At 42.5% G+C, this 25410-nt stretch overlaps 1 protein-coding gene across 8 annotated transcripts in view; it reads left to right on the plus strand.

Annotated features, from left to right (window-relative positions):
* FARP2 (FERM, ARH/RhoGEF and pleckstrin domain protein 2) overlaps positions 1-25410 on the plus strand; it is a 101321-nt gene that overhangs the window by 41949 nt on the left and 33962 nt on the right. For 5 of the 8 annotated variants that reach the window (XM_036320477.1, XM_036320479.1, XM_036320482.1 and 2 more), the window contains exons 4-12: positions 7377-7481; positions 7657-7699; positions 8776-8854; positions 11344-11471; positions 13955-14069; positions 14588-14735; positions 20971-21066; positions 23308-23471; positions 25009-25077. In XM_036320477.1, coding sequence (XP_036176370.1) covers positions 7377-7481; positions 7657-7699; positions 8776-8854; positions 11344-11471; positions 13955-14069; positions 14588-14735; positions 20971-21066; positions 23308-23471; positions 25009-25077 — 947 coding nt within the window. The remainder of the gene's footprint in view (positions 1-7376; positions 7482-7656; positions 7700-8775; positions 8855-11343; positions 11472-13954; positions 14070-14587; positions 14736-20970; positions 21067-23307; positions 23472-25008; positions 25078-25410) is intronic. The other 3 variants (XM_036320478.1, XM_036320480.1, XM_036320481.1) reach the window with 1 other exon arrangement.

Here is a 25410-nt window from a genome sequence, read left to right on the forward strand (position 1 = left end):
CCTCTGAGGCTCCGTTTGTCCAGATTTGACCAGTGGGAATTGGTCTGTGTCCTTTGACACATCTCCATTGATCTGTGAGTACTGCCTTACTTTGTGGTGCAGAATGCTCTGGTTCATCTTCCTGCTCCAGATCTGGCATCACCCCATCCTCTAAGGAAAGTGGCAGGTGTGAGATGGGTGCACTTCTTCCTCTCCAAGTCCTGCTGACCCAGGACCTCTTCATGGACAGGTGGGGGCTGTGTCCCTCTTCTTCCAAGCCACCCTCCCATGTACACATACGCTCTTGCTGTCTGGCATTCATCCCATCCTGGGCTGCTTGTCTCTATTGCCTTCCCCCCAGTCCCACCCACCCCCTCACTAGGGAAAGCCCTCGTCCACCTGGGTTCCCACATCCTGCACTTGGCCCTGTGTACAAACAGTCCCCTACCCCCATACTCAGCCTACTTTTTTACTTTTTAAATGTTTTTATTGTTTTTAGAGAGAGAAGAAGGAAGAGAGACATCGATGTGAGAGAGAAACATGGATCAGCTGCCTCCTGCACGCACCCCAATCAGGGATCGAACCCACGACCTGGGTATGTGCTCTGACCAGGAATCGAATTGGCAACCTTTTGGTATACATGACAATGCTCTAACCAACTGAGCCACACTAGCCAGGGCTACTTTTTTTAATTTTTTTCTTAATGTGTAGCCCTAGCTGGTTTGGCTCAGTGGATAGAGCGTCGGCCTGCGGACTGAAGGTTCCTGATTCGATTCCAGTCAAGGGCACATGCCCGGGCTGTGAGCTTGATCCCCACTGGGGTGTCTGCAAAAGGTAGCCAATCAATGATTCTCATCATTGCTCTTTCTAACTCTCTCTCTCTCTCTCTCTCTCTCCCTCTCCCTTCCTCTCTGAAATCAATAAAAATATTTAAAAAAAATAAAAAAAGATGTAGAGACTTAAAAAAATAGGTTAGTACATGCTCATGATAATAATAAAGAAGGTTATGCATTCACACGGTTCATTTTTCTGAATCGCCAGCATTGTTGTTCCTGTGCTCCCTCCCAAGAGTCTCTGCACTTCCTCACGTGCACATCAGCATATCTATTCTGTGTTTATATCCCCCACTCTAGGGTTAAAGTACGGGTTAGGTTTAGTGATAGGTGCTGGCTAGGATTAGGTATACATCGTGGGCACTGCTCTGCACTGTGCTCTTTTTCTACGTTGGTCATAGGGAGTAGCCTCGGTCTGACTGCCCTTCGTGGCAGTGGGTGTGCCGCAGTTCATTACCTGCCCTGTCCTGGCGAACTTCGGGTATGTTTAATCATTTGCTATTGGAGGCATTATTGGAACAGGTCTTATTTATCTGCATGTTTTTGCACCTGTGAAATACTTGTTAGAAGTGGGGTTTTTAAGAGAATGGTGTGGATGTGGACATTTAGTAGGTAGTTTCTGGCCTCCACAGGGTTTGCTCCAGTCAGCCCTGTGGACAAATGAATGCCTTTCCCACACTCCCCAACACGTGCATTCAGACTTTGAGTTCTGCCAACCCAATAGACAAAACATGGAATTTCAGCTTCATTTTTATTTTCTTACTAGAGGCCCAGTGCACGAATTCATGCACGGGTGGGTTCCCTCAGGGTGGCCTGCGAAGATCGGGCCCCAGCTCACGTCCCCAGCCTCACAGCCTCAGCTCGCGTCCCCAGCTTCACAGCCCTGCCTGGCACCCCACCTTGGCCTGGTGCCACCCCCTCATCTGCTCCACCATCCCGCCTGTGGGGTGATCGGTTGGGGCCAGGCCCTCTGCCTAGCTCCCTCAGCACCTGGGAGCCCAGTGGTGGCCCCACCCCCTGCCGCTGCCACTGTTCGCCGTTGCAGGGCAGTTGAGCCCCGCTCACACCCACCATGTTCTGCACCACCCCTGGCGGTCAGCGCACATCATGGCGAGTGGTCAAATTCCCAGTCTCCCAAATGACTGCCCAAGGGGACAATTTGCATATTAGGCTTTTATTATATAGAATATTTCATGATGTGTTTGTGTATGTTTAAACATCATTTAGTTTTCTGTTTTGTGAACAGCCTGTTCTTTTGCCCTTTTTAAAATTCAGCTCTTATCTTGTTACTGATTTGTGCAGTTTGCTGTGTTTTAAGGAAATTAGCCCTTTGTCTGTGATAGGAGCCATAAATGTTTTTCCCTGTTTGTCTTTGAAAAAGTCTTTTGAGTTTACAGTGCTTCTTTCTTGGGAGATGTTTTTGATCTTCATGTTTTCAGTCTCTCAAGCCTCCTATTACGGCTTTTAGCTTCTGGAGTGTACTGAGAATGGCCTTCTCCCCACCCAGAGTATAAAACAAAATTATCTCATTGTAGCACTTTGATGAATAGGCATGTTTGTGTTTAAATGTTTTACTCATCTTGAAATTATGATATGAAGTAAGTCTACAACCTTATTTTTTCCAGATGGATACCCAATAGTATTCATTGAAAAAAATCTGTTTTTCTCCCACTGATTGATTTGAAATGTCACTTTTATCAGACACTCCAGTATCTTATATATTTGGATATATTTCTTCACCTCCTATTCTCTTCCGTTGATTTGTCTTTTGTAGACATGTACCAGTACCAAACATTTCAATTACGGTTTCCAACAGTTTGAATATCTATAAGGCTAGTCCTCCCCTATTTTTCTTCTTTCAGAATTTTCTTGGCCATTTTTGCATTTAAAAAAATACATGTTAACTATAGAATCAGCCTATCAGGTACCTCAGAATCCTGTTGATACTCTTATTAGGACAGCAGTTTATTCAAGAAGACCTGACGTCTCTTTGGGGAAGTTTCTACCTGAGAACATGGCGTGCCCGCCACCTCTTCAGGCCTCTTCACTGTCCCCCTTTTCTCTCTCAGAATAATGATTTATAAATTATCTCCATAAAGCTTTCTTTTAGTGTTAAATTTATTCCACGTTCCTTCAACTTTTTGTTGTTGTTACAATATGGTTATTTCTTCCTTTCTGTCCTGAAAATGGTGGTTAATTGTTTATGTGAAGGCTGTTGATATCTGTATAAGTTTTTCTCTCCACCTAATGGAATTCCTTCTTTTCCATAACAGTTTTCTAGTTGATGTTCTTGGATTTTCAAAGTTAATTATTGTATCTGCAAATGATAGTTTTGCTTCCCCTTTTCTGATTTTTACCCCTCATTTCTTCTCCGTGTTGATGTCAGTTAATTCAGTAGCGGTGGAGTGTGCTTTGGGAGTGACTCGTCTTGTTAGATGGTAAACAGTCATATCTCTTTCCTATTTTATTAAGAATTTATACCAAGAGTGGAAATGGAATGTTATCAGATGCCTTCTCAGCATCTCAGATACTGGGATTGGTATCTCATCATAGGATTGGTTTTTTTCCTACAGGTCTAGTAATATGATGTAGTAATAAATCTTCTAACACTATATGTTAAATTATCCTCTATCTTTTGAATAATTGTACTTGGTTATGGCTTATTATTCTTTTAGTTGTTGCTGGATTATATTTGTTGATATCTTAGTGGGGATATTTTCATTGATACCCATAAATGGAGATGTTTCTATAGGCGGGGTGTGTGTGTGGATTTGTTTGGAGATTGGGGGTTCTTTTTCAGAAAAAAAAAGATTCAGAAAGGATTCCCCACTACAGTGCTTGGGGTCAGTTTAAATAACATTGGAACTGTCTGTTTCTATATGGTTTATAAAAACACCAGATTTTGATGGTTTTGTAGATGTTGAATATATATTTCAGGTGACACAGAGAATTCAAAATTCCTTTTCTTACCTGAACATAGGCTAATTGACTTGCGAAAACTTTTTTAGTTTAATAAAATTACTCCAATTCAGGAGGTTAAACCCACCTACATAACATACATATGTCCATATGTGTATCCATCCATGTTGTGAGTATGTGTGTATTGGGGATATGTATTCATGTGTGTGTTATACATATGTGCATGTGTTTGTGTGTTTTATACTTATGCATGCAAGTGTTTGTATATGTATGTTGTGTGTTATACATGTGTGTGTTGTGTTATACACGTGTATCTATATGTGCTCGTACATGTGTATATTATACATGTGTGTATGTGTATAAATACAAATGCATGTGTCACTAAATGTATTTTTGTGCCCAGACTTATGAGCTCAATCCTGGGTATTGGACATTGCATGGCAAGAATGCATCATGAATGTGCCTGTGTGGGTCTGCACACGTAATGTGCGTTGGCGTCCCTTAGCCCAGTCGGCAGGTTTCTTGGAGCAAGGCCAGCTATCCTCACCAGGAGTGGAGGGCTTGGATAGGACTGTTAACCCCCCCAGCAGACAAGGGTGGCCAGGCAGCTTAAGGAGAGGGATGGGCTGAGGATAGTGGAGCAGTAGCAGCTGGTTAGGGTATTAGGTTGTTGATGGCACATCTTTCATGTGCTAGGCCTGGAGATTCAAGGTGGATGAGACATAGTCTCTGTCCTTCAGATTTACTGTCTAGTGGGAGAAATGTACCCACAGAGGTATAAATAGCAATGCCAGAAGTGCAGTACTGGAGTCAGTACCAGGTGATGTGGTATTAGGTGGAACTGACTGAAATTACAGGGACTTGAAAGATGAGTGACTTGCCAGGTTCTCAGAGGACATGTTGGAGGCCAACAGAAAGAAAGTGAGGGAATTTTTCTGTGCACGAATAGCCTGGGTGTTCAGGTCACCCCTGGTGGGTGACGCCTCATAGTGTGGGGCTGTGCACTCAAGCAGAGGGACTTGGGTGTTCCTTGTGCAGCCTTCTTCCCCCCAACCCCACATTCCCCGTGTTTCCAACTCCAGTGCTACAGCAACTTGGTCAGCTCTGTCAGCAGGGAGAATAGAGAGGAGGGACTGCGTGGTTATCCCAGTGACACGGAGCCTATGTGGGGCGTGGGCTTGCCTCTTCCCATCCCCCAGCATGTCACAGGGGCTCCTTCCTGACACTTGTAAGAGGTGATGCTAGAGCAGTGGTTCTCAACCTTCCTAATGCCGCGACCCTTTAATCCAGTTCCTCATGTGGTGACCCCCAACCATAAAATTATTTTCGTTGCTACTTCATAACTATAATTTTGCTACTGTTATGAATCGTAATGTAAATATCTGATATGCAGGATGTATTTTCATTGTTACAAATTGAACATAATTAAAGCATAATGATTAATCACAAAAACAGTATGTAATTATATATGTGTTTTCCAATGGTCTTAGGCGACCCCTGTGAAAGGGTCATTCGACCCCCAAAGGGGTCGCAACCCACAGGTTGAGAACCGCTGTGCTAGAGGATGATTTGCTCTTTGGTCTTTATGTTATATTTTCCATATGAGATCACCTTGCAGCTCACTTCTCATTCTGCTGAGATTCTCACTGTGCTGTGTCTCTCTGTGCTTCTTTGTTACAACAGATGCAGGTTTTATTCCTTCAGATAAGAATTCTCATTTTAGGAGAGTAAGCACTTCTTGGGTACACATTTAGAAAACTTGGTGGTTAAGCCTAAAGAAACAGAGTGTCCTTTGGAACAATACACACACACTTGCATATAGTATTTTTTAATCGCGGAAATGACATGTCTATTGAAAAATAATGCAGACATTACAGAAGTTCATAAATAAGGTAAAAGTAAAAGCCCTGACCATTCCCCATCTCCATTCAGTCCTTTCACTGTGGCTACCTGTAAAGATGCCAGGTCCAGCCTTCCGGACTTGTTTCTATTGTATGTAAACAGGGTGTGTGGGTTCTGGGAAATGGAATCATATTTTCTACACTGTATAGACATGGAAACATTTTTTCTTGACTAAACTGTAGCCCTGGCTTTATTCCGTGATGGTATATGCAGTGTTCTGTGTTCTTTTTAAGGGTTGCACAATTTTCAATTATGATTGCACCATTGTTTAGTTTACCAGTTCATTACTGAGTTTGTCCTGATATTTAGCTCTGTATATTTGTGTGAGAATATCTGTAGGAGAGCCCTGGCTGGTTGCTCAGTGGTTAGAGCATTGGCCATGGACTGAAGAGTCACAGGTTCGATTCCGGTCAAGGGCAAGTACCTCGTTTGCAGGCTCAATCCCCAGGCCTGGTCGGGGCCCGTGCAGGAGGCAACCAATCAATGTGTGTCTCTCATATCAATTTTTCTCTCTGTCTCTCCCCATCCCTTTCACTCTCTAAAAATCAATGGAAAAACTATCCTTGGGTGAAGATTAACAAAACAAAACAAAAGAATATCTATCTCTAGGAGTAATTCTACAAGTAGAATTGCTGAGGCAAAGGTATTTTATACACTTTAAATTTTGAGGTGTTTTCAAATGAGCCCAGAAGGTCATGTGAACTGTGGTCACAGCAGTGTGCGTGGATATGGCTGTGTTCCTGCTGTTTTACTTCATTAGTTATTAGAGGGCTGGAGTGCCCTTTGTATTTTCTCACTCGATTCATAAAAGCAGTATGAGATAATGGTTGGTTTTTTCAGTTTGGTTCTAGAATGTAACTTTGCTCAGTGTCTTTCCATTCACTGAGCAAATCAAATTTGTCATTCTTTCCTTTGTGCTGATCTTAGGAAGACTTTATTTACCCCAAGATTATAGAAATATCCCCCTTGGTTTTGTTCTAGTCTTTAGTCCACTGGAATTTAGAGCTGATTGCCCCACCTCATTTGAGAATGGCCCATTCTCTTCTCATAAGCGTGAAGTGCCGCCAAGTAACTTATTCACTGGGGTTTTATGCAAACATGGACTCTGAGATCCGCCTTTTTAGTAAATATCAAAATTTGATAAAATGTTTACTGAGACTAAAAATGGTTTCTGTAGCCCTAAGTTTACAAAGAAATATGACTAAAGACACTGAGAATGTAAAATTGAAGGAATTTTTTAGCTTTATTTAAATGGTGTCAGTTTCTGAGCACAAAGAGCCCAAGACTCATTTTATTTGCTTTGTGACAGTTCTTAGTTTATTTTACTTTTTATTTTTTTGTTAATCTCCACCTGAGGTTATTTTTTTCCATTGATTTTTTAGAGAGGGAGAGACAGACACAGAGAGAGAAACATCCATGTGAGAGAGACACATCAGTTGGTTGCCTCCTACATGCGCCCCGACCAGGACCCCAGGACCAGGGATCCAACTTGCAACCCAGGCATGTGCCCTGGATCCCAATTGAACCCAAGATCCTTCAGGCCAGTACTCTGTCCACTGAACCAAACTGGCTAGGGCTACTTTGTGACTGTTCTGAAGCCCTCCTAGAAGAAATGTGAAATAAGAAATTAACTGTAATAAAGTTCGTGTGCAGGAAGTAGCCTTATGCTACACAGTGTTTAAAGTCTTTGTTGTTAAAGTCATATAATCCTCTACATGCTTTTTCTCACCTGTCTCACCACAGCCTAAATGTGACGGCCAGGTCTTATTGACACAAGTGTGGAGGCGTTTGAATCTGATAGAATGTGACTACTTCGGGTTGGAGTTTCAAAACGTCCCCTCCTACTGGGTAGGTGCTCCTCATTCATTTGGAAATAGCCCTGGGTATGTTATAGGACCCTCCCCACATCCACGGGTCACCGAGAGCCTTTGAGTATGACTATAGTTATTTTCTTGTTTGTAGCATACTTACTAAATAGAGAAGTTATTTTCATGGATTTGCTCTCTTCTTAAATCCTCTTTAGATTTGGCTTGAACCTATGAAACCCATCAGTAGGCAAGTACGAAGTAAGTCCTTTTTTTTTTAACTTCTGTTCACTCAAAGTGCTTTGTTTTTGTTCTTGACTGTTCAAATCTGAGGCATGATGAGTTGTTCCCTGTCACCATTCTGGACAGCCATGAGGGGAGGGGTGCTCCCGCAGCAAATGGACCTGGAGGTCACAGTGCCGTTTAATAAGTGGGGAGGGGGAAAAGGGGCCAATGCTTTCACGCTGGTTCTAGGTTACTTGCCTCGCATTTGGAAGCAATATGCAAAAATAGGTATGCAGTTTCTCTTTAAGGTATGAAATGACACTGAGGTTCTTTCTTTAATTGGCATTTTAATAAAATAGTTAATACCATTCCGTAACTATAAACATAATTGTAATTGTAAACATGATTATTTTTGTTAGTCTCTTAATTAATTTTTTTAAATGTAAGGCATGTAGTAATGCTTCTTAGTTCTTATGTATTTGTATAGGATGAATTCACCTGGAACTTCCTTAGTACTAAACTGAAGAAGGAAGGACATGAGGAGTAACTTCTTTATTCACTGATAAGCTAAGGCCATTTTGGTTGCCATAACATTTTAACAAACAGTTCCTCTTTTTTTTTGGTAAAAATTACATGGTTATGATATAACATTTCAATAAAGCTGAGATACTTAGATGAGCTAATATATTATGTTTTTTTAAACAATAATCAGGTTGTTCCAATTGAGTATAGTGAGTGATGACAACATTTTTCTTTCAGTAATGTATATAAGGAATTCAAAAATAATTTTTTATTATTACTACTTAATTATGTAAATACCTTAACTTTTTAACATAAAAATATATTTAAAAATTTTAATGTGCAATTTCCTGCATTTCTTCAAGTTTCCTTGAGTAATCTCCATTTAACACAAGAGTTTTAAAATTTTTCTTTACTGGTACTTAGGACTCATAATTTCATGCATAGGAAATTTCTTATTATCTCATTTGGAAAGATTTGCTTTAATAGTCCATTTGAAAGTACTAGCTTAACTATATCATAATACATGGAAAGATAACTACAATACAGAGAGATGGCCTTATATGTGACATTTAAATTTTTTCTTTTTATAGGGCCAAAGAACGCAATGCTTCGCCTAGCAGTAAAATTTTTTCCACCCGATCCGGGTCAGTTGCAGGAGGAATACACACGGTAAAGAGCCTGTTCTGAACTGAGGCCACTATCAGCAGGGCCTTGAATTCACTTGTGTTTCCCACAGCGCCTGGCTCACCAGATGTTCAGGGCATATTTATTCAAAGAATGAATGAATACACATAAAGACTGTAATCCAGTATACACATAAAAACTGTAATCTGTATGTAGTAGTGAAAAGAAGCATTCTGACAGTTAATCCTTGCACAAACACAATGTGAATGGGAATTAGAAGAAAGGTTTATGATACAAATTTGAGAATTAAAAAATAGGGTATTAGGATATGGTTGAACAGGTATTCTCTGAATGGGCATAAATTTCTGCATGTGCATAAAGTTCTTAGAAATTTTGCCCATGTATTTACTAGTACTTCTTTAACAACAAAATACACTTAATTAGGAGAAGTACCTAGTATGCGAGACCTCATGAATAGGTAGGGCAGACACTTCTGGTGACTTCTTTTCTGCAGCTCTTGAATTCATGTTCAATTCTTTGCAGAAATAATTGAAAGAAAATATTAAAAGTTGTTTCATCTGGGCAATAGGATTATAGAAGATTTTTCCCTTATGTTTTATGTACCAATTTTATAATGAGAATAAAGCAACAACCTAAAACAACTCACAGCCAAGGTCAGGTGTGAGCTGAATAGGACAACTGTTTAACCCTCGGACAAAACATGGACTTGACCTAGATGTCTTAGGAACCTCTCTCTGCAGTTTTCACAGGTAATTTACCATCAGAAAAGTAGACTGTCAGTGTGAGGCAATGTCCGAGATCCCATTTGTTTACCTCTCGCTATATAGGTGAGGAAATGACCCCAAGGATGACAAAGAGTTTTTATGGTACAGAATGTATCTCAATGGCATATTAAATACCTGACACTAAAAAAATCTCTTTTAAGGTAATAGCTTCTAAATATATTTAGACCTTGAAAATGATGAATAACATAAAGTGTTACCTAATTCAGCATCCTGGGCCCAAGCCATGTTTATGCAGATGGTCCTTGGTTTATTCATATAAAAACAGTACTCACTTGGGATAAGAGAAGAAAAATGTTGAAATGAAGCTCTATAAAGTAAAAGTAGCCCCTCACTCCTTGCACCACATTCTGCCCAGGAGCTCTGACCCCACATGTTCCAGGTGAATTCCCAGCAGTGCACAGCCCACCTAGGGCAGAGGCAGTCTGTGCATATGAAACTCAGAGGGGGATATTGTTACCTGCACATCCATAGCCTGCATGGACATCTTTCCCTATTAGTATATATATGGCTGCTATCTAATTTATTTAACCATTCTTATATATTAATTCATATTTAGGTTATTTCCAATTTTTCTCTCTTATAATGTTATAAATAAACATCCTTCTCCACATATCTTTGTGAACTCTGGAAATATTTCTGTTGGAATTGCCGGGTTAAGGGGTATGCACATTTTTTTTCCTTTTTATTGAATATATTGGGGTGACACAAGTTAATGAAATCATACAGGTTTGAGGTACATGATTCCACAACTGATCATCTATACACTGTATTGTGTGTTCATCACCCCCCAGTCAAAACTCCTTCCATCACCATTTATCCCCCCTATACCCTCCTCCCCCTCCCCCCACCCCTGGTCTCCCCAGGGAGTACGCACATGTAAATTTTAAGTGAATGCAGTACATTTTAAGATATCACACTAAAATGTGAATTCCGATGGGAGGAGAGAGTGTTCGTCTTGTTCACCGTCATATTTCCAGATCCAGGAAATCTGGAATACAATCTGTGCTCAGTAGTTATCCTATATAATAAAAGGGTAATATGCAAATCGACCAAAAGGAGGCATGACCAGTCGCTATGACGTGCACTGACCACCAGGGGGCAGACGCTCAATGCAGGAGCTGCCCCCTGGTGGTCAGTGTGCTCCCTCTGGCAAGCGCAGCAGTGGTGGCAGGAGCCTCTCCCACCTCTGCCGCAACGCTAAGGATGTCTGACAGCTTAGGCCCGAGGGGGAGCGGGCCTAAGCCATCAGTTGGACATCCCTCGAGGGCTCCCGGACTGCTAGAGGGCACAGGCCAGGCTGAGGGACGCTCTCCCCCCCCACCCCCACCCCCCTGCAGTGCACAAATGATGTGCACTGGGCCTCTAATTGATGGAATAAATAAATATTTCCAAATCACTTTTTCTGGTTACATTCTCACCAGTGGTATTAGGAGTCCCTGTTCTTCAAATTCTAGCCAAGAAATATCAATCTGCTTACAAGTTTCATAGCCACGTTTTAAGCTGTATCTTAATTGGATATTCTCCTTTTTCACACAAAATCATGGGTACAGTTGGTGTGTAACAGAAGTAAGAGAAATTTGAAGGTGTTCAGTGCTGTGGGGTATGAAGGGTTACTTATAACTTTGCTTTGATGGCATCAGTGGCTGTGTTCTCCTGTGATGGAGACATGGGGAGTGTGTTCTAGAACCCTTGGAGCTGATCTCTCTGATGTTTTGAATTCCCTTGTAGATACTTGTTTGCCTTGCAACTTAAGAGAGACCTGTTGGAAGAGCGCCTGACCTGCACAGACACCACAGCGGCCCTCCTCACGTCCCACCTTCTGCAGTGTCAGTATCTGCCAGTATGGCAGACAGCAGGTGTCGTAGGGCTCCTGAACGAGAACGGGCCTTTCAGTTTTCACATTTTGTAATAAACTGAAGACTAACTTCTACAAAGTGGAATTCCTTAAGGCAAACAGCCCCCAGCTAAGAAACAAAGGCTCAAGGCCAAAGTCGGTCCCACACACATTCTTTCAGATTGTCCCTCATTTGTGCCTTCACACATTTTACCAAAAACCTCTTCAGTCTAAAAGCCAGGCAGTAACCCTGACGTGGCACCCCCAGAAAGAGGTCTCCTTGGGGTGAATGTCACAGCTCCCCTGGTGATGGGTTAGGCATTAAACCCTGAAGGAAAAAGAAAATATTTCCTCAATATCTCACACAAGAGAAAGTTCAGCAGTATGTGAAGAACTGTAGTTACTTAAAAAACAAACTAGGAGAAATGTAAGAAGAGGTTCTGGCAAGCAAGTATGGTCTTTGCCAGAGCTTTTCCAAGCCCCCAGCTGGTGGGACAGAAGGAAGGAAATACCCACGTTGCTTCTGGACTAGAGGTGGAGGCACATCTTTGTGGTGTAAACTAGTGCTTCTGAAAGCAAGAAGCATGCTGTAGAAAGTTTCAGAAACTTTAGTAATATATATGTGGGTTTGTTTATAATTTACTTGGTTCTTTCCCTGGCACACCTTCAAATAGCATTGTTTCTTAATCCTCACCTGAGGATATGTTTTTATTGATTTTTAGAGTGAGAAGAAGGGAGAGAGAGAAACATCGCTGTGAGACAGAAACATCAGTGCCTCACGTATGCATCCGGACCCGGGGTCGTGCCCTTACCGGGAATCGAACCCGCAACCTTTCTATGTATGGGACAATACTCCAACCAACTGAGCCACCCAGCCAGGTCCAAATAGCGAATTTTTATCTATGGTTTTTCTCCTGCAGGATAGTACTTGTTGGTTCTCACTAACATACGTTTTCAAAGTGACTTAGTTTTTTATTTGGCCTGAAGTCTTCTCAGGCAGACAGATGGCTTTTCAGTGCAAACTCATTTGGCCACATGCTGGAGGGCTCTGTGTACAGCTTAGAGATATCGTAATAACTTGTCCAACTATAGTTTTCACCTTAGAAGTGTGCTGCCGAGATTGAAGGTCACTAAAGCGATTTGACAGCCACATTCAGTGCATGATTCTGAACTGGGCTTTTAGCTGTAAAAGACACAGTTGGGTAGCTGGTAAAATATGAATAGGGGCTGAGGCTCAGTGTCACAGCAGGTCATGGTCCCATCCTGATGTGGGTGCTGTGCTGTGGTTGTGAGCAAGAACGTCTGGTTTATAGAAAATCTGTTCTAAAGTGTGATTCTATGCATGAAACTTTACTGTGGATTTGAAATGGTCTCAAGACAAAACAAGAGGTATATTGCTTAAAATTATTGGGCTTTACTATTTTTAAAATATTTGTAGCCTGGAAATACATGAAATTAGAAAGAAACATTGTTCCTAAAGAATTTGAGAGGTCCTGAAGGAAAAAATGATTTAAAATACATTATCTTGAAACAAGTAAAATACCTTATCCTGGTCACAGTAGTCTTGAAACAACTTTGGTATAAAGTGTGGTGTAAAACTTAACAAACACATCAAGCTTGCAAGCCCAGCATTTGCCTCCCTGGAGTCATTCACCTGTGTCTTAGTTCTTCAAAACACAGAAGAAATTCTCTTCACCTGTCTTTATATTTGCCTTCATAGCATAAAATATTTGGAATACAGATACAAACTCTTGTTTATTTATATTACTCTTTTTTTAAAAATATATTTTATTGATTTTTTACAGAGAGGAAGGGAGAGAGATAGAGAGTTAGAAACATTGATGAGAGAGAAACATCGATCAGCTGCCTCCTGCACATCTCCCACTGGGGATATGCCCGCAACCCAGGTACATGCCCTTGACCGGAATCGAACCCAGGACCCTTCAGTCCGCAGGCCGACGCTCTATCCACTGAGCCAGACCGGTTTCGGCATATTTATATTACTCTTTTTTAAAAAATTATTTATTGTTGAAAGTATTACAGATAATCCCTTTTTTTTCCATTTACCCCCTCCAGCCTGCCCCTGCTCCCCCCATACTACATATTTAGGATAATATTTTCTACTTTTAGTATGGGTCAGAGAAGGTATTGTACACCCAAATGCATAAACTAAAAGTAGAAAAAAATTATCCTGTCTGTAGTAAAATAATATGAGTTTATATTTTTCTCTTTTTTTAATGTTTTTTATTGATTTCAGACAGGAAGGGAGAGGGAGAGAGAAATAGAAACATGAATGATGAGAGTCAATCATCGATCAGCTGCCACAGCATGCCCCCTACTGGGGCTCGAACCCACAATCCAGGCATATGCCCTGACCTGGAACTGAACCAGGACCTCCTCCTGGTTCATGGGTCAATGCTCAACCTCTGAGCCACCCTGGCTGGGTGAGTTTATATTTTCTTTATTTAAAAATTAAAATTGCTTACTGTTATTATCTCATCTCAGCGGAAATAGGAGATTATGATGAAACCCTGGATCGGGAGCACCTCAAAGTCAACAAGTACCTGCCCCATCAGGAGTGTTGTCTAGAGAAGATCCTAGAATTCCATCGGAAGCACATGTAAGTCAGTGAGAATCGGCCACTGGACTGCTGTCACTACGGTGGGTCGTGACTAGTGCACCAGGGAGCCTGCATTAAAGCTCTGACTAAAGCCACAGCTGACCATGGCTCTCTGGGGACACAGCATTTAGAAAAGGCTGGAAGAGACATCAGGGCCAGGAAGGAGTGAGGACAGGAGTGCTGGGTGGCTGGTGTGGGCTTTCTTATCCATTGCAGGTAGAGCCGGCCCTGCAGTGAGCTCGGCCCAGTGCTGAGATGCTGGGTTCTCCACACTGGCCCCTGGCAAGTTTTCTAGACTGTAGTGAAGGACGCCTGGAGGGAACATACTGGGGCAGTAGGGATGGGCAGGAGAAGGCAGAGCCAGGGCAGTCACTGTGGGTGAGGTGAAGATGACCGTGACACAAAGCCTCCTGTGCTGATTTGTTTTACTCTGCTGACCTGATCACTTCTGTGAAGTGCTAGGCTCTCTCAGAACCTGGTTGTTTTTAGTGCTGTGATCCTGCTGTCTTTTATCACAGGGGCCAGACGCCAGCCGAGTCAGATTTCCAGGTGCTCGAGGTTGCCCGGAAGTTGGAAATGTATGGCATCAGGTTTCACAAGGCTTCCGACAGGGAGGGAGCCAAGATTAACCTGGCTGTGTCCCACATGGGGGTCCTCGTGTTCCAGGTAGGGGGTGGGAACTTCTCAATGTGATGGGGAGGAGGGTTTACATACATTGATAAATCTTTGCTCTGATGAGTAAGGTCTTGGACTTGGAGGAGAGCTTTGCATGTCATCTGATCTTGCTTCTCACCCAGTAGAGAAATTGTCTTCTGGCCTTTTTCCTCACTGTCACAGAGACCATTGCCCCTCAGGGCATCCAATCACTGTTCCCACTGTTCCTTCTAATGCTGAAGGAAAGTTCGCCCCTTAGAACCTTTCACTGAGACTGGCCCTTCCCTGGAGCAGTCTCCATGCCTCCATTCGGTCCTCCGGGTGTGGGTCTCTGAGTGGATGCAGCCATCATTTAGGTTAATGAGGTAGAACACACTAGAAAATACCAGGAGGTGCCACATGGGATAACAGTAGGGCCTAATGGCATTTTTGTGTCATCTGTGTTTAGATAGTTATATAAATGACTACTGAGTTTTATTTGTAGTTAAGTATATGTGCCCTAGGGTCTGTGGTGTCATTGGTCTGACAACTATATACGCAGGCCTTCGAGTGTCCAACACTGGGTGGGTCCCCAGTCCTGCCCACCATCGGCTCTGACCCCCTATCAGCTCTCTGGTCACTGGGCCTTGCACAGCTGTGCACCTCTGGTTGAGCACAGTGACTCCTAGAGCACATGGTGGCAGTTGGCACTCGTTTCTGGAACCTGACTGGCAGCTCTTTCCTCTGTAGGCCTTTCAGCCTGTGATCACCTGCAGTGGCTGGTTTGTTCAGGCTCCCTGCTCAGGCTTGCTTTCTTTTTCTTTACCTAGCCATTAAATTTCAGTGTTTTGTCCAAAGAAAAAAAATTAATTTTGAGTTTAGAATGTTAATTGTATTATGCACTAGATGTGACAGGAACAATAAAATTCGAGGTAGAGACTTTAGCTGCCACACCCCTTTGAGTAGGCGGTTCCAGGTCCCAAACCTACTCACTCTGGTCGTTCCTACAACACACAGATTCTAATCGCATGTCCATCCAAATCCAGCTGTTGTCACTTTTCACCATTTATAACCAGAGGAAGTTGTAAAAGCAGGAAGCAGAGACTTCTAGATTGAATTTACTTCTGTTCTCTCAAACCCCACAGAATGAGAGTAAAGGAATTTTTTTTCTTTTTAAGTTTAAATCTGTGAGAACAAGGGAATCCAGAAGATGAGGTATAACAGCAAAATTTTGGAAGTTGGGAAATGATTAGATGGTTGGAAAAGACTGGAATCCGATGGCCTGCAGAGGGAAAGCTGTGAGCAGACCACTGTGTCCAGTAGTGGACAAGGGCACCCCTTGACAGCCAGGGGAAGCCTGGAGCTGGAAACGGAAACTTGGTTTCATCCGTTCATCGTCTGCGAGGAGACTTACAGCTTCAGATCCGAGGCAGAGCAGCCTGTTTCTCTCCAGGTGCAGCTCAGAGGTAGAGATACCAAGTCCCATAGGTGGGGGAGCCTGCGATGTAAGTGCATCAGGCTGCAGGCCTCCTATCTCAGCCCCTCTGGAGTGTGGCCGGGCTGCTGTCTTGGAGGAAGGACACTCTGCTCTCCAGAAAGTCTGACCAGCCTTGCAGGAACCCCACAGGTTTTGACCCTGGGATACTCCACAAATGTGGCCTGCGCCCACATTTTAGAGCCTCCTCTTATAAAGACTTTCAAACTGTCAGAAAACCTGTAAGAATGAGAGTAGCTCGGATCCCATGTATCCTTTACCCAGATCCAGCCATTACAGGCATGTTCCTTCCTCCTTACAAACGTGCACACACTCCCGTGCACACCTGCACACAGACAATTATTTCTGAAGCATTTGATATTTATCATGGACCTTTACCCCTAAGAACTGTAGTGTGTATTTCCTACTAGAATTTTCCCTTACATAATCACAATGCAGTTACCATGGAGGCCTCAAACACATCTTTTTTTTTTTTTTTAATTTTTTACAGAGAGGAAGGGAGAGGGATAGAGAGTTAGAAACATCAATGAGAGAGAAACATCCATCAGCTGCCTCCTGCACACTCCCTACTGGGTATGTGCCCGCAACCAAGGTACAGGCCCTTGGCTGGAATCAAACCTAGGACCTTTCAGTCCGCAGGCCGGCGCTCTATCCACTGAGCCAAACCGGTTAGGGCTCAAACACATCTTAATACACCATTTATTTCCCAGGCTCGTCAGCTGGCCAGGGGTGTGCTCAGAACTTCATTTCCTCTGGGACAGGATCTAGTCTAAGACCAGACAGAGCATTTAGTTGCCAGGCTTGTAGTCCCTCTTAATTTTTATTTATTTATTTTATATAGGAAAAATGTATATTTATATCCCTAACTGGCAATACAGAATTTATAACAAAACCATGTGTGGAAATACTATTAATTATATTCCAGACACAATCAGTGGAACAACAAACAGTATCACATAAACATGCGGTATTGCCTGGCCAGCATGGCTCAGTGGTTGAGTGAACCACTGCCTCCTTTGAACCAGGAGGACACTGTTCGATTCCCGATCAGGGCACATACCTGGGTTGTGGGCTTGATCCCCAGTGTGGGGTGTACAGGAGGCAGCTGATCAAGTATTTGCTCTCATCATTGCTGTTTTTATTTCTCCCTCTCCCTTCCTCTCAGAAATAAATAAAAATATTTTTTTAAAAAATAATTATATGTATATACACACACGCATGCGGTATTGCCCAGCTAGTGTGCTCAGTGGGTTGATCATCATCCCATGCACCAAGAGGTCACCAGTTGAGTCTAATCAGGACACATGCCCGAGTGTGGACTCCATCCCTATTAGGGGCTGTGCAGGAGGCACAGGGACGATAACCCACGTGACCTCTCTCTTGAAGAACCAGAACCAAATTGTTGGGACAAAGAAACTCAGAAGAAACAGAAGAAGTGCCAGTGATGGAAGAAAGAAAAAAACAACCCTTCACCGTCCTCACAGGACATGACTGCATATCACCTGTCATATCAGCAAAACAGAAGGCTCCACATTGTGTCAGCTCGTGAGGACCCAGATCACTCCTTTATCACACATGTAAAACTCCCATCTTGTAATTTTTTGTTCTGGCCTTGTTTGCATTAGTGAAGTATTGGAATGTGAGCAGCTGTACAAAGATGCGGAAGCTCTCTGTCCTGACTCAGGAGACAGACTTGGAGATGAGACTAAAAACTGTGTGCAGGTTGCTTGTGGGGAAAAGGAAATTACTCACACACACTATTTATTCCACACAGAATAAGCAGGTGGCGCTGGTCGCCTCTAGCAAGATGTGGCAGCTGGCAGGCTTTGGGGAAGGGTTAGAGGCAGACTTCACGATGGACTCACTTTCAGCACCTTTGGGATTTGAACCTTGTTAATGTACTTACTGTATTACATTTTCCAGAAAGCCTCACAGGAGTCAGAGAAAACCTTATATCTCTGAAACAGGAGTGGGATGCAGGCACAGGGAGGACAGGTGGCCTGCAGATTTCCACATGTGAGAGCAGAAGTGACAGCATTAGCAGAGCCAGACAGTTGGAAAAACAAAGTTGAGGGAATCTCCACAAAGCAGAATAAAAGCTAAAGGATGATCGATGGGAGAGGTGAAGGAGATTCCAGCAGGAATCCAGGTCCAGCACCCAGGAATCCTAGAGGCAGAGGAAGTCGTGGCATTATCAGGGAAAACACTCAGAACCTGAGGCAGGAACTTCCAGACTGAAAGTGCCTCTGCAGCTTTTTAATTCGAGCAAGAGGGAACTGGAAAGGCAAGCAAGCAGCTGGAAACAATTCTTCTCTGTTGTTGCTGTTTTGTGTTTGGGTTGTTTTGTTGGCTGTGATGGGTATTTTTTCTTTTTTCTTTTCTCTCTTTTTTTTTTAACATCTTTGAAAATCCTCCAATATTTTATCTTGAGTAGAAATTAGAGTAATTTAGCGTTTGGGCCATAGTTGGGGGGCTAGGAAGCTTCCGGTCTCATTTGGACTCAGACATGTATGTCTTGGCTTTGAGAACATCTCATAAATCAGGAATCATTTTTATTGTGATATAATTCACATGCCATAAAATTCACCACTTTAAGTGTACATTCAGTTCTTTTGGTGTAAACAATTGCACATTATTGTGCAACCATCCCCACTACCTAATTCCAGAACATTTAATCACTCCACACGCAGTCATTGGCAGCAGCCCCTCACAGCCCTGACCACCTCTACTCTGCTTTCTGTCTGCATTTCCTTCTGGACAGTTCACAGAAATGGGATCATTCAGTGTTTGGCCTTGCCTGGCCTCTCCCCTTGTTCTCACAGTCAGACCACATTGTACCATGTATCAGGGCCGCCTCCCTTTTATGGCAGAGATTTTTTTTAGTCTCTCTGAAGGGAAAACATTCTTTATCTTGCTGTCCCCCACCTCAAGTTTGCAGTAAAGAGTAAATGGTCATGATGATCAAGAGTAGAAAATGCCAGAAAAGTATTAATACATTTAGATTTTTTATGTTGAAATAATTTCAAGCTTACGGAAAAGTTACAAACGCAATACAAGACCTCCTTCATCCAACCCGACCCTCACCCATCCAGATTTCACCAATTGCCCCAATCTTGTTCGTTGCAAAAGATCCCATCTAAGATCCAACACTGTGCAGTCATTATGTCTCTCTAGTCCAGCGGTTCTAAACCTGTGGGTCGCGACCCCTTTGGCAGTCGAATGACCCTTTCATAGGGGTCGCCTAAGACCATCCTGCATATCAGATATTTACATTACAATTCATAACAGTAGCAGCATTACAGTTATGAAGTAGCAATGAAAATAATTTTATGGTTGGGTCACAACATGAGGAACTGTGTTTAAAGGGCCAGAAGGTTGAGAACCACTGTGTCTAGTCTCTTCAGTCACGAACTTCCTCTTGACCTTGAGGTTTTGGAAGATTATAGGCTGGTCATTATAGGCTGTAGAATGACCGTAATATGAGCTTGTCCAGTACTTGCTAGTGATTAGCCCGAGGCTCATCTTCTTGGGCAGGAAATCACAGACATAAGGATATACCTGGTACAGTCTGTGATATAGCCCACCTCTCCCATTGCTGGTGGTATCAACATTGATCACTTGGTCAGATGGTGTCCCCAGGCTTCTCTACTGAAAGTTACTATTCATCCTTTGTTATTAATAAATATTTTGTGGAAAGATACTTTGAGGCCTCATTCACTACCTCCTAGTTGGATTACTGTGATGGTTGCTGAATGACAACTCTGTAAATTCCCTTTTTTGTGCTCCTAGAAGGGTTTTCTCCACATTTATTTAGTTTCTTTATGTTACTGTGGATTTATGGATTTATATTATAATTGTATTAAGTTCAAATTGTAATAACCTGGGTTATAATCTGATATTTGACCCTCTGTTTTTATCGTTATTTTGATTTTTAAATTGTCCCTTCATTTGGCCCTTAGTGCTGGTTCCTGTGTCCTTGTGACATGTCCCCATCATTTTTTGAGCACTTGTTCACTTTCTTACACAACAAACTATTCTAGGTTCGTTTTCTGCTTTGCCTGCTTCACCCTGGAAGACCATAGAACCCTGCTCTTCTTAGTAGAGAGTAGTTAGAAACCCAGGTCCATGCACTAGGTGAGCGGAGTGTCAAGAGTTCATGTCATTAGTTTCAGTTCAGTACCCAGGACCCACTCTGGCCTCCCTTTCCTTCTGAGAAACGTGGCTGTGAAAAAGCAGCCCTGCCCAACCTCCACTGTTGCCCCTTTCCCTTTCCCGACTGTCAAGCCTTCTTGTAGGGGTGAGCTTCGAAAATGCTTAATATTGCCCAGGCAGTGTGGCTCAGTGGTTGAGCATTGACCTATGAACCAGGAGGTGACAGTTCTATTCCCAGTCAGGACACATGCCCGGGTTGAGGGCTCGATCCCCAATAGGGGGTATGCAGGAGGCAGCCAATCAATGACTCTCTCCCATCATTCAGATTTCTATCTCTCTCCCTCTCCCTTCCTCTCTGAAATCAATAAAAATATATTTTTTTAAATGCTTAATATTAACAGTAATAAAAAAGAACTTGTTATGTAAAGCCTTACCCAAGAAATCAAGTTGTTTTTCTAAAACATAAATTAGTCGGTAGTATTGACATTTTAATTCAGTCATTCCCAATGGGATTGTAAAAGACCATGTGCATTGCTGTGCATCTGGCAAGGATGTCATTTACACATTCTCTAGCTCCTGAGTCTGTGTCCTTATTACTAAGTGTCTGCTCTTGGGTTTCAGTGCACCACCAAAATCAACACCTTCAACTGGTCCCGGGTCCGGAAACTCAGCTTCAAGAGGAAAAGATTCCTTATCAAACTCCACCCAGAGGTCCATGTAAGTATTATATTTTGAGCAGTTGGTAAATTGTAAGAGAATGTATTCTGTTAGAATAGCAAGTAATTAGTTGTTTTGTAAGTCATTTTGGCGTAATGCACACGGAATTTAAGGACAGGGTTCGGTTTGGGGTCTGGCGGGGCTCCCCATAGTCTGCCCAGTAGTTCTCTGGTGAAAGTGCAACATGGGGGGGGCGAAGGGGGCGTAGGTTCTGCAGGGCTGGGTGGCCCTGAGAATGTGCCTGTCTGACAAGCCCTGGGGCTGCTGAGAATACTGGATGTTACAGCCTTTTGTGCTCAAAGTAACAGGAGTTGAAATACAAAATGTGAGCTATGATGGGAGCCCTACAGCAAATCTGAGTAATGTCCAGAGTTAACTGAGGGGCATTCCCCACGTTCTCATGATATCTGTGGCTCAGAAATCAACCCTTTTAATAACTTTAAATGAAGGAGCTTGATTTTCAGAAAATAAATATTCCTTTCTATTGAGATTATTAATCAGTAAAGTAATAATTGCCTATGAATTTACAGAAAGGAGTGAAAATGGGAAAAGTGTATATCAATCTGATAGTTGGCAAAAATCCAGTACTTCAAATAAGTTCAAATTGTTACATTTACAATGTACAAAGGAAGTTAGGGATGAAAGATTAGCTGAGCCACCTGCTGGGTGGAAGCTTAAGAGGCCGGGAGGGTTTACACAGCTTTGGTGGTGGGGATTCAGACCTGGGCTGGTCCAGATGAGGGGCTGCCCTGAGAATTCACAGGCACTTCATTATCAAGGGCTTTTGTCAAGGTCAAGCCACAGGCTGTCTGTGAGAGGGTTCCTAATTGTTTATTATTCAGATCTCTCTTCCTTAGTTGAAAGGAAACACAAGGAATGCCAAAAACAGACAAAACACAAGCAAAAGACTGCTTGTTTTCTCTTTAGTTACTTAGTTAAAAAAATGTTTCCAGCAGTTACTCTGAAAAGACAGAGAAAGAAGAGAATTATGGCTCAAGATAGCACAGCAACTATTAATTAGAATAGCATAATATTCAAAGTTCAGAACCATGTCTGTTGCTGCACTTGGTAAAGTTGCCTTTTTCGTCCCCAAGCACTTAGATTCCTAAGAGCAAGCATGTCAATCCCAAAGGCTAACACAGGCCAAGTAAACAAGGTTTAAGTTTATGTAGGCTGCAAAAAAACAAAAGCTTCAATTTTCATAGAAACGTAAGTTTATTTCAGTAGAGACAGCTGAATACAAAGGACTGAAATAAATGAGTAATCTTTAACATAAAATAATAGAACATTTTAATAAAAATTAATATTTTTTCTTGAACATTAACTTACCAGACACTGAATAACTGCACAAATTAATAAGCGTAATGCAAATAAACCTATTTTTCTTGTTCTCCGAGAGCGAAATATTTCCTGTTGCACACACCAAGCAAGTCAGTACAAGATTAATGATGTGGCAATTGGCTGCTAAAATATTCACTGCTAGTATTAGTGGAGACAAATGGTGCGCCTGCATGTAAGGGAAGTGAATGCAACACGATTATAGTAATCAGTCATTAGTAAATGTTGTAGTTTGTTATTAATAATTATGTATAATAGGATATTGTAAAAATTAAGTTACGAAATTTTTATTAAAACGCTTCTTACATACCTTTATATTGGCTGGGCTGCGAAAATATTCGTCGCAGGCTGCATGCGGCCCTGGGGCCGCAAGTTTGACATGCTTGCCTAAGAGTAACTAGGAATCAAAGTATTAGAGTTTTTCTGGAATGTAGTTTAATAATATATATCAAAACGTTAAAACTGCATTCTCTGTGAGCTCAGTATAACATTTCCAGGAATAACCCTGAGAGGTAATGCAGTAGTTTCTTCATGGTGATGTTTGTGAGTCTGGACATCATCCCCCAGGGCCCCACTGAAAATGGTTCAGTAATAACAGATAAGCATGTCTACCGTCACAGGAGGTGCCCTCATCCCTCTCGGAAATCTGACAAGGACACACTCCAGGATGTTCACAGTGGCTATGGGTGGCTACATGTTCTGATAGTTAAACAGTGAGTGTGTGTGTGTGTGTGTGTGTGTGTATAGTGTTTTTCTTCTCTTAAATGTAAAGGGAACCAGGAATCTTTACAATTTTCAGGAAAATATTTTCCTAATTTTTAACTTCGAAGTAGCCTGTTATCTGAAATGCTCCCTAAATTTCATAGTTGAATTAGTTACTTGAACCTTTGTATTTGTTTCTAGGGACCTTACCAGGACACACTGGAGTTCTTGTTGGGTAGCAGAGATGAATGTAAGAACTTCTGGAAGATCTGTGTGGAGTATCACACCTTCTTTAGACTCTTTGATCAACCGAAGCCAAAGGCTAAGGCCGTCCTCTTCAGCAGGGGCTCCTCCTTCAGATACAGGTGGGACTAAGCTGCTTTGTAGAGCTGAGAACAGAAATATCCCTAGTTCAGGAAAATGTTGTAAGATGTTTCAGAGAATTACATACAGAAGGCAGTACTGTCACACTGGAGAAAGTATCCTCCTGTGTAATAAAAGGCTAATATGCAAATTGAAAGAACAGAGGAATGACCAGTCGCTGTGATGTGCACTGACCACCAGGGGGCAGATGCTCAATGCAGGAGCTGCCCCATGGTGGTCAGTGCGCTCCCAACGGGGAGCGCTGCTCAGCCAGAAGCCAGGCTCGCTGCTCCTTAGCACTGCCTCGGAGGCGGGAGAGGCTCCCGCTGCCACTGGGCTCACAGCTCTCTCACCTCCATGGCAGGCAGACATCCCCCAAGGGGTCCCAGACTGTGAGAGGGCGCAAGCCAGGCTAAGGGACTTTCCTCTCCCCCTCCCCAGTGCACAAATATCATGCACCGGGCCTCTAATATGAAATAAAATAGTGGAAAAAATAGATGTAATAAAAACTTTGTTTAGAAAATTGCTGATGCTTATTACACAGCACAACTTTAAAATGTGTATATAGATTTATGAGGAAGGATGGGCACTGCCGGGGTCCAACCCCAGCAGGTCCAGGGGTCCCCAAAGGTGTGGATGGAGTCGGCGAAGAAGGAAGGGCACGGAGACAGTGTTCAGTTGATCAGCAGCCTAGCCAGGATCTCCAGCCAGGATCTCCAGCCAGGATCTGGTCTGGATCTCCAGCGAAGTTCTGCTTAGGATCTCCAGCTAGGTCTGTGTCCATGTTGTCTTGCTAGGATTTCCAGGTTCTCCAGCCAGGTTCTGTAGCCATGTTCCCTCGCTAGGTTCTCCAGCCAGGTTCTGTCCAGGTTCTCCAGCCAGGTTCAGCCACCAGGTTCTAGTCAGGTTCTCTTGCCAATTTCTGTAGTCAGGTTCAGTCCAGGATCTTTTGCCATGTTCTCTCGCTAGGTTCTGTCTCTAGGTTCTGAGGCCAGTTTCTGTCCAGGATCCTTTGCCATGTTCTCTCCAGCGAAGTTCTTCTGTCTCTAGAGAACGTTCTGTGTAGGTTCTGTGCCTAGGTTCTGTCTCTCCTGGTTCCGTATTCTAAGTTCTGTGTCTTGCTGTCTTACTACATCTGTATTTATACCAGTTGATTCAATCCTACCAATCTCTATTACAAAGGTTAGGGCGTTTCTTATCTCCATTCCAGGGGGTAAAGATTATGTAGCTTAAGCATGATTGTTTGTAGTTTAAGTGATTAATTACCCACCTGGCACTTAGTTAAGAGGTTTTATTCCCTCCCTAACTTCAGGGGAAAATCCCTACCTGGGGAAACAACCTTTCTCAGAGACCTTGGTTAAAACACATAGTGCCAAGAAGGTGAGCAAACATATTAAGAACAGTATGCCATATATGCCAGGTCCCTTGAAACAGCAAGCATGGACCGGCTCCCGGCAGGGCACGTCTTGCTTTTGTGAAAAATTAATGCTGCAAATTATCATTGATTCTTTTCTTTAATGTTTGAACCTTTGTTCACAGTGGAAGAACTCAGAAACAACTAGTAGATTATGTCAAAGACGGTGTGATGACAAGAACTTCCTATGAAAGGTAAGCTCTGTGGTCTTGAGGATGTAAAGTGTATGCTTTTAAAATTAATATTTAAAGTATTTTAACCTTTATTTGAATAAAAGTCATTTCAAATACATAAACATGTATTTTGAAACTTGAGTTGTTTATTTGTAATATCTATGTATAGTTATTGTATACAGATACAGATATTACTTTTAGTTTCTAGTCTGCATAGCTTAGCTTACAAATGTTTTTACATAGTATAATAAACTTTGAATCCGAACATTCACCTTGTTCCTTCAGTGTGGGAGGACAGTTTTACCTCTCCGAGACATCTATTTTTTATTTCCTGTTCTTGTTTTCTGTTCTCCT

Source organism: Myotis myotis, unplaced genomic scaffold (genome assembly GCF_014108235.1).
Source record: "Myotis myotis isolate mMyoMyo1 unplaced genomic scaffold, mMyoMyo1.p scaffold_m19_p_8, whole genome shotgun sequence".
Taxonomy (NCBI): Eukaryota; Metazoa; Chordata; class Mammalia; order Chiroptera; family Vespertilionidae; genus Myotis; species Myotis myotis.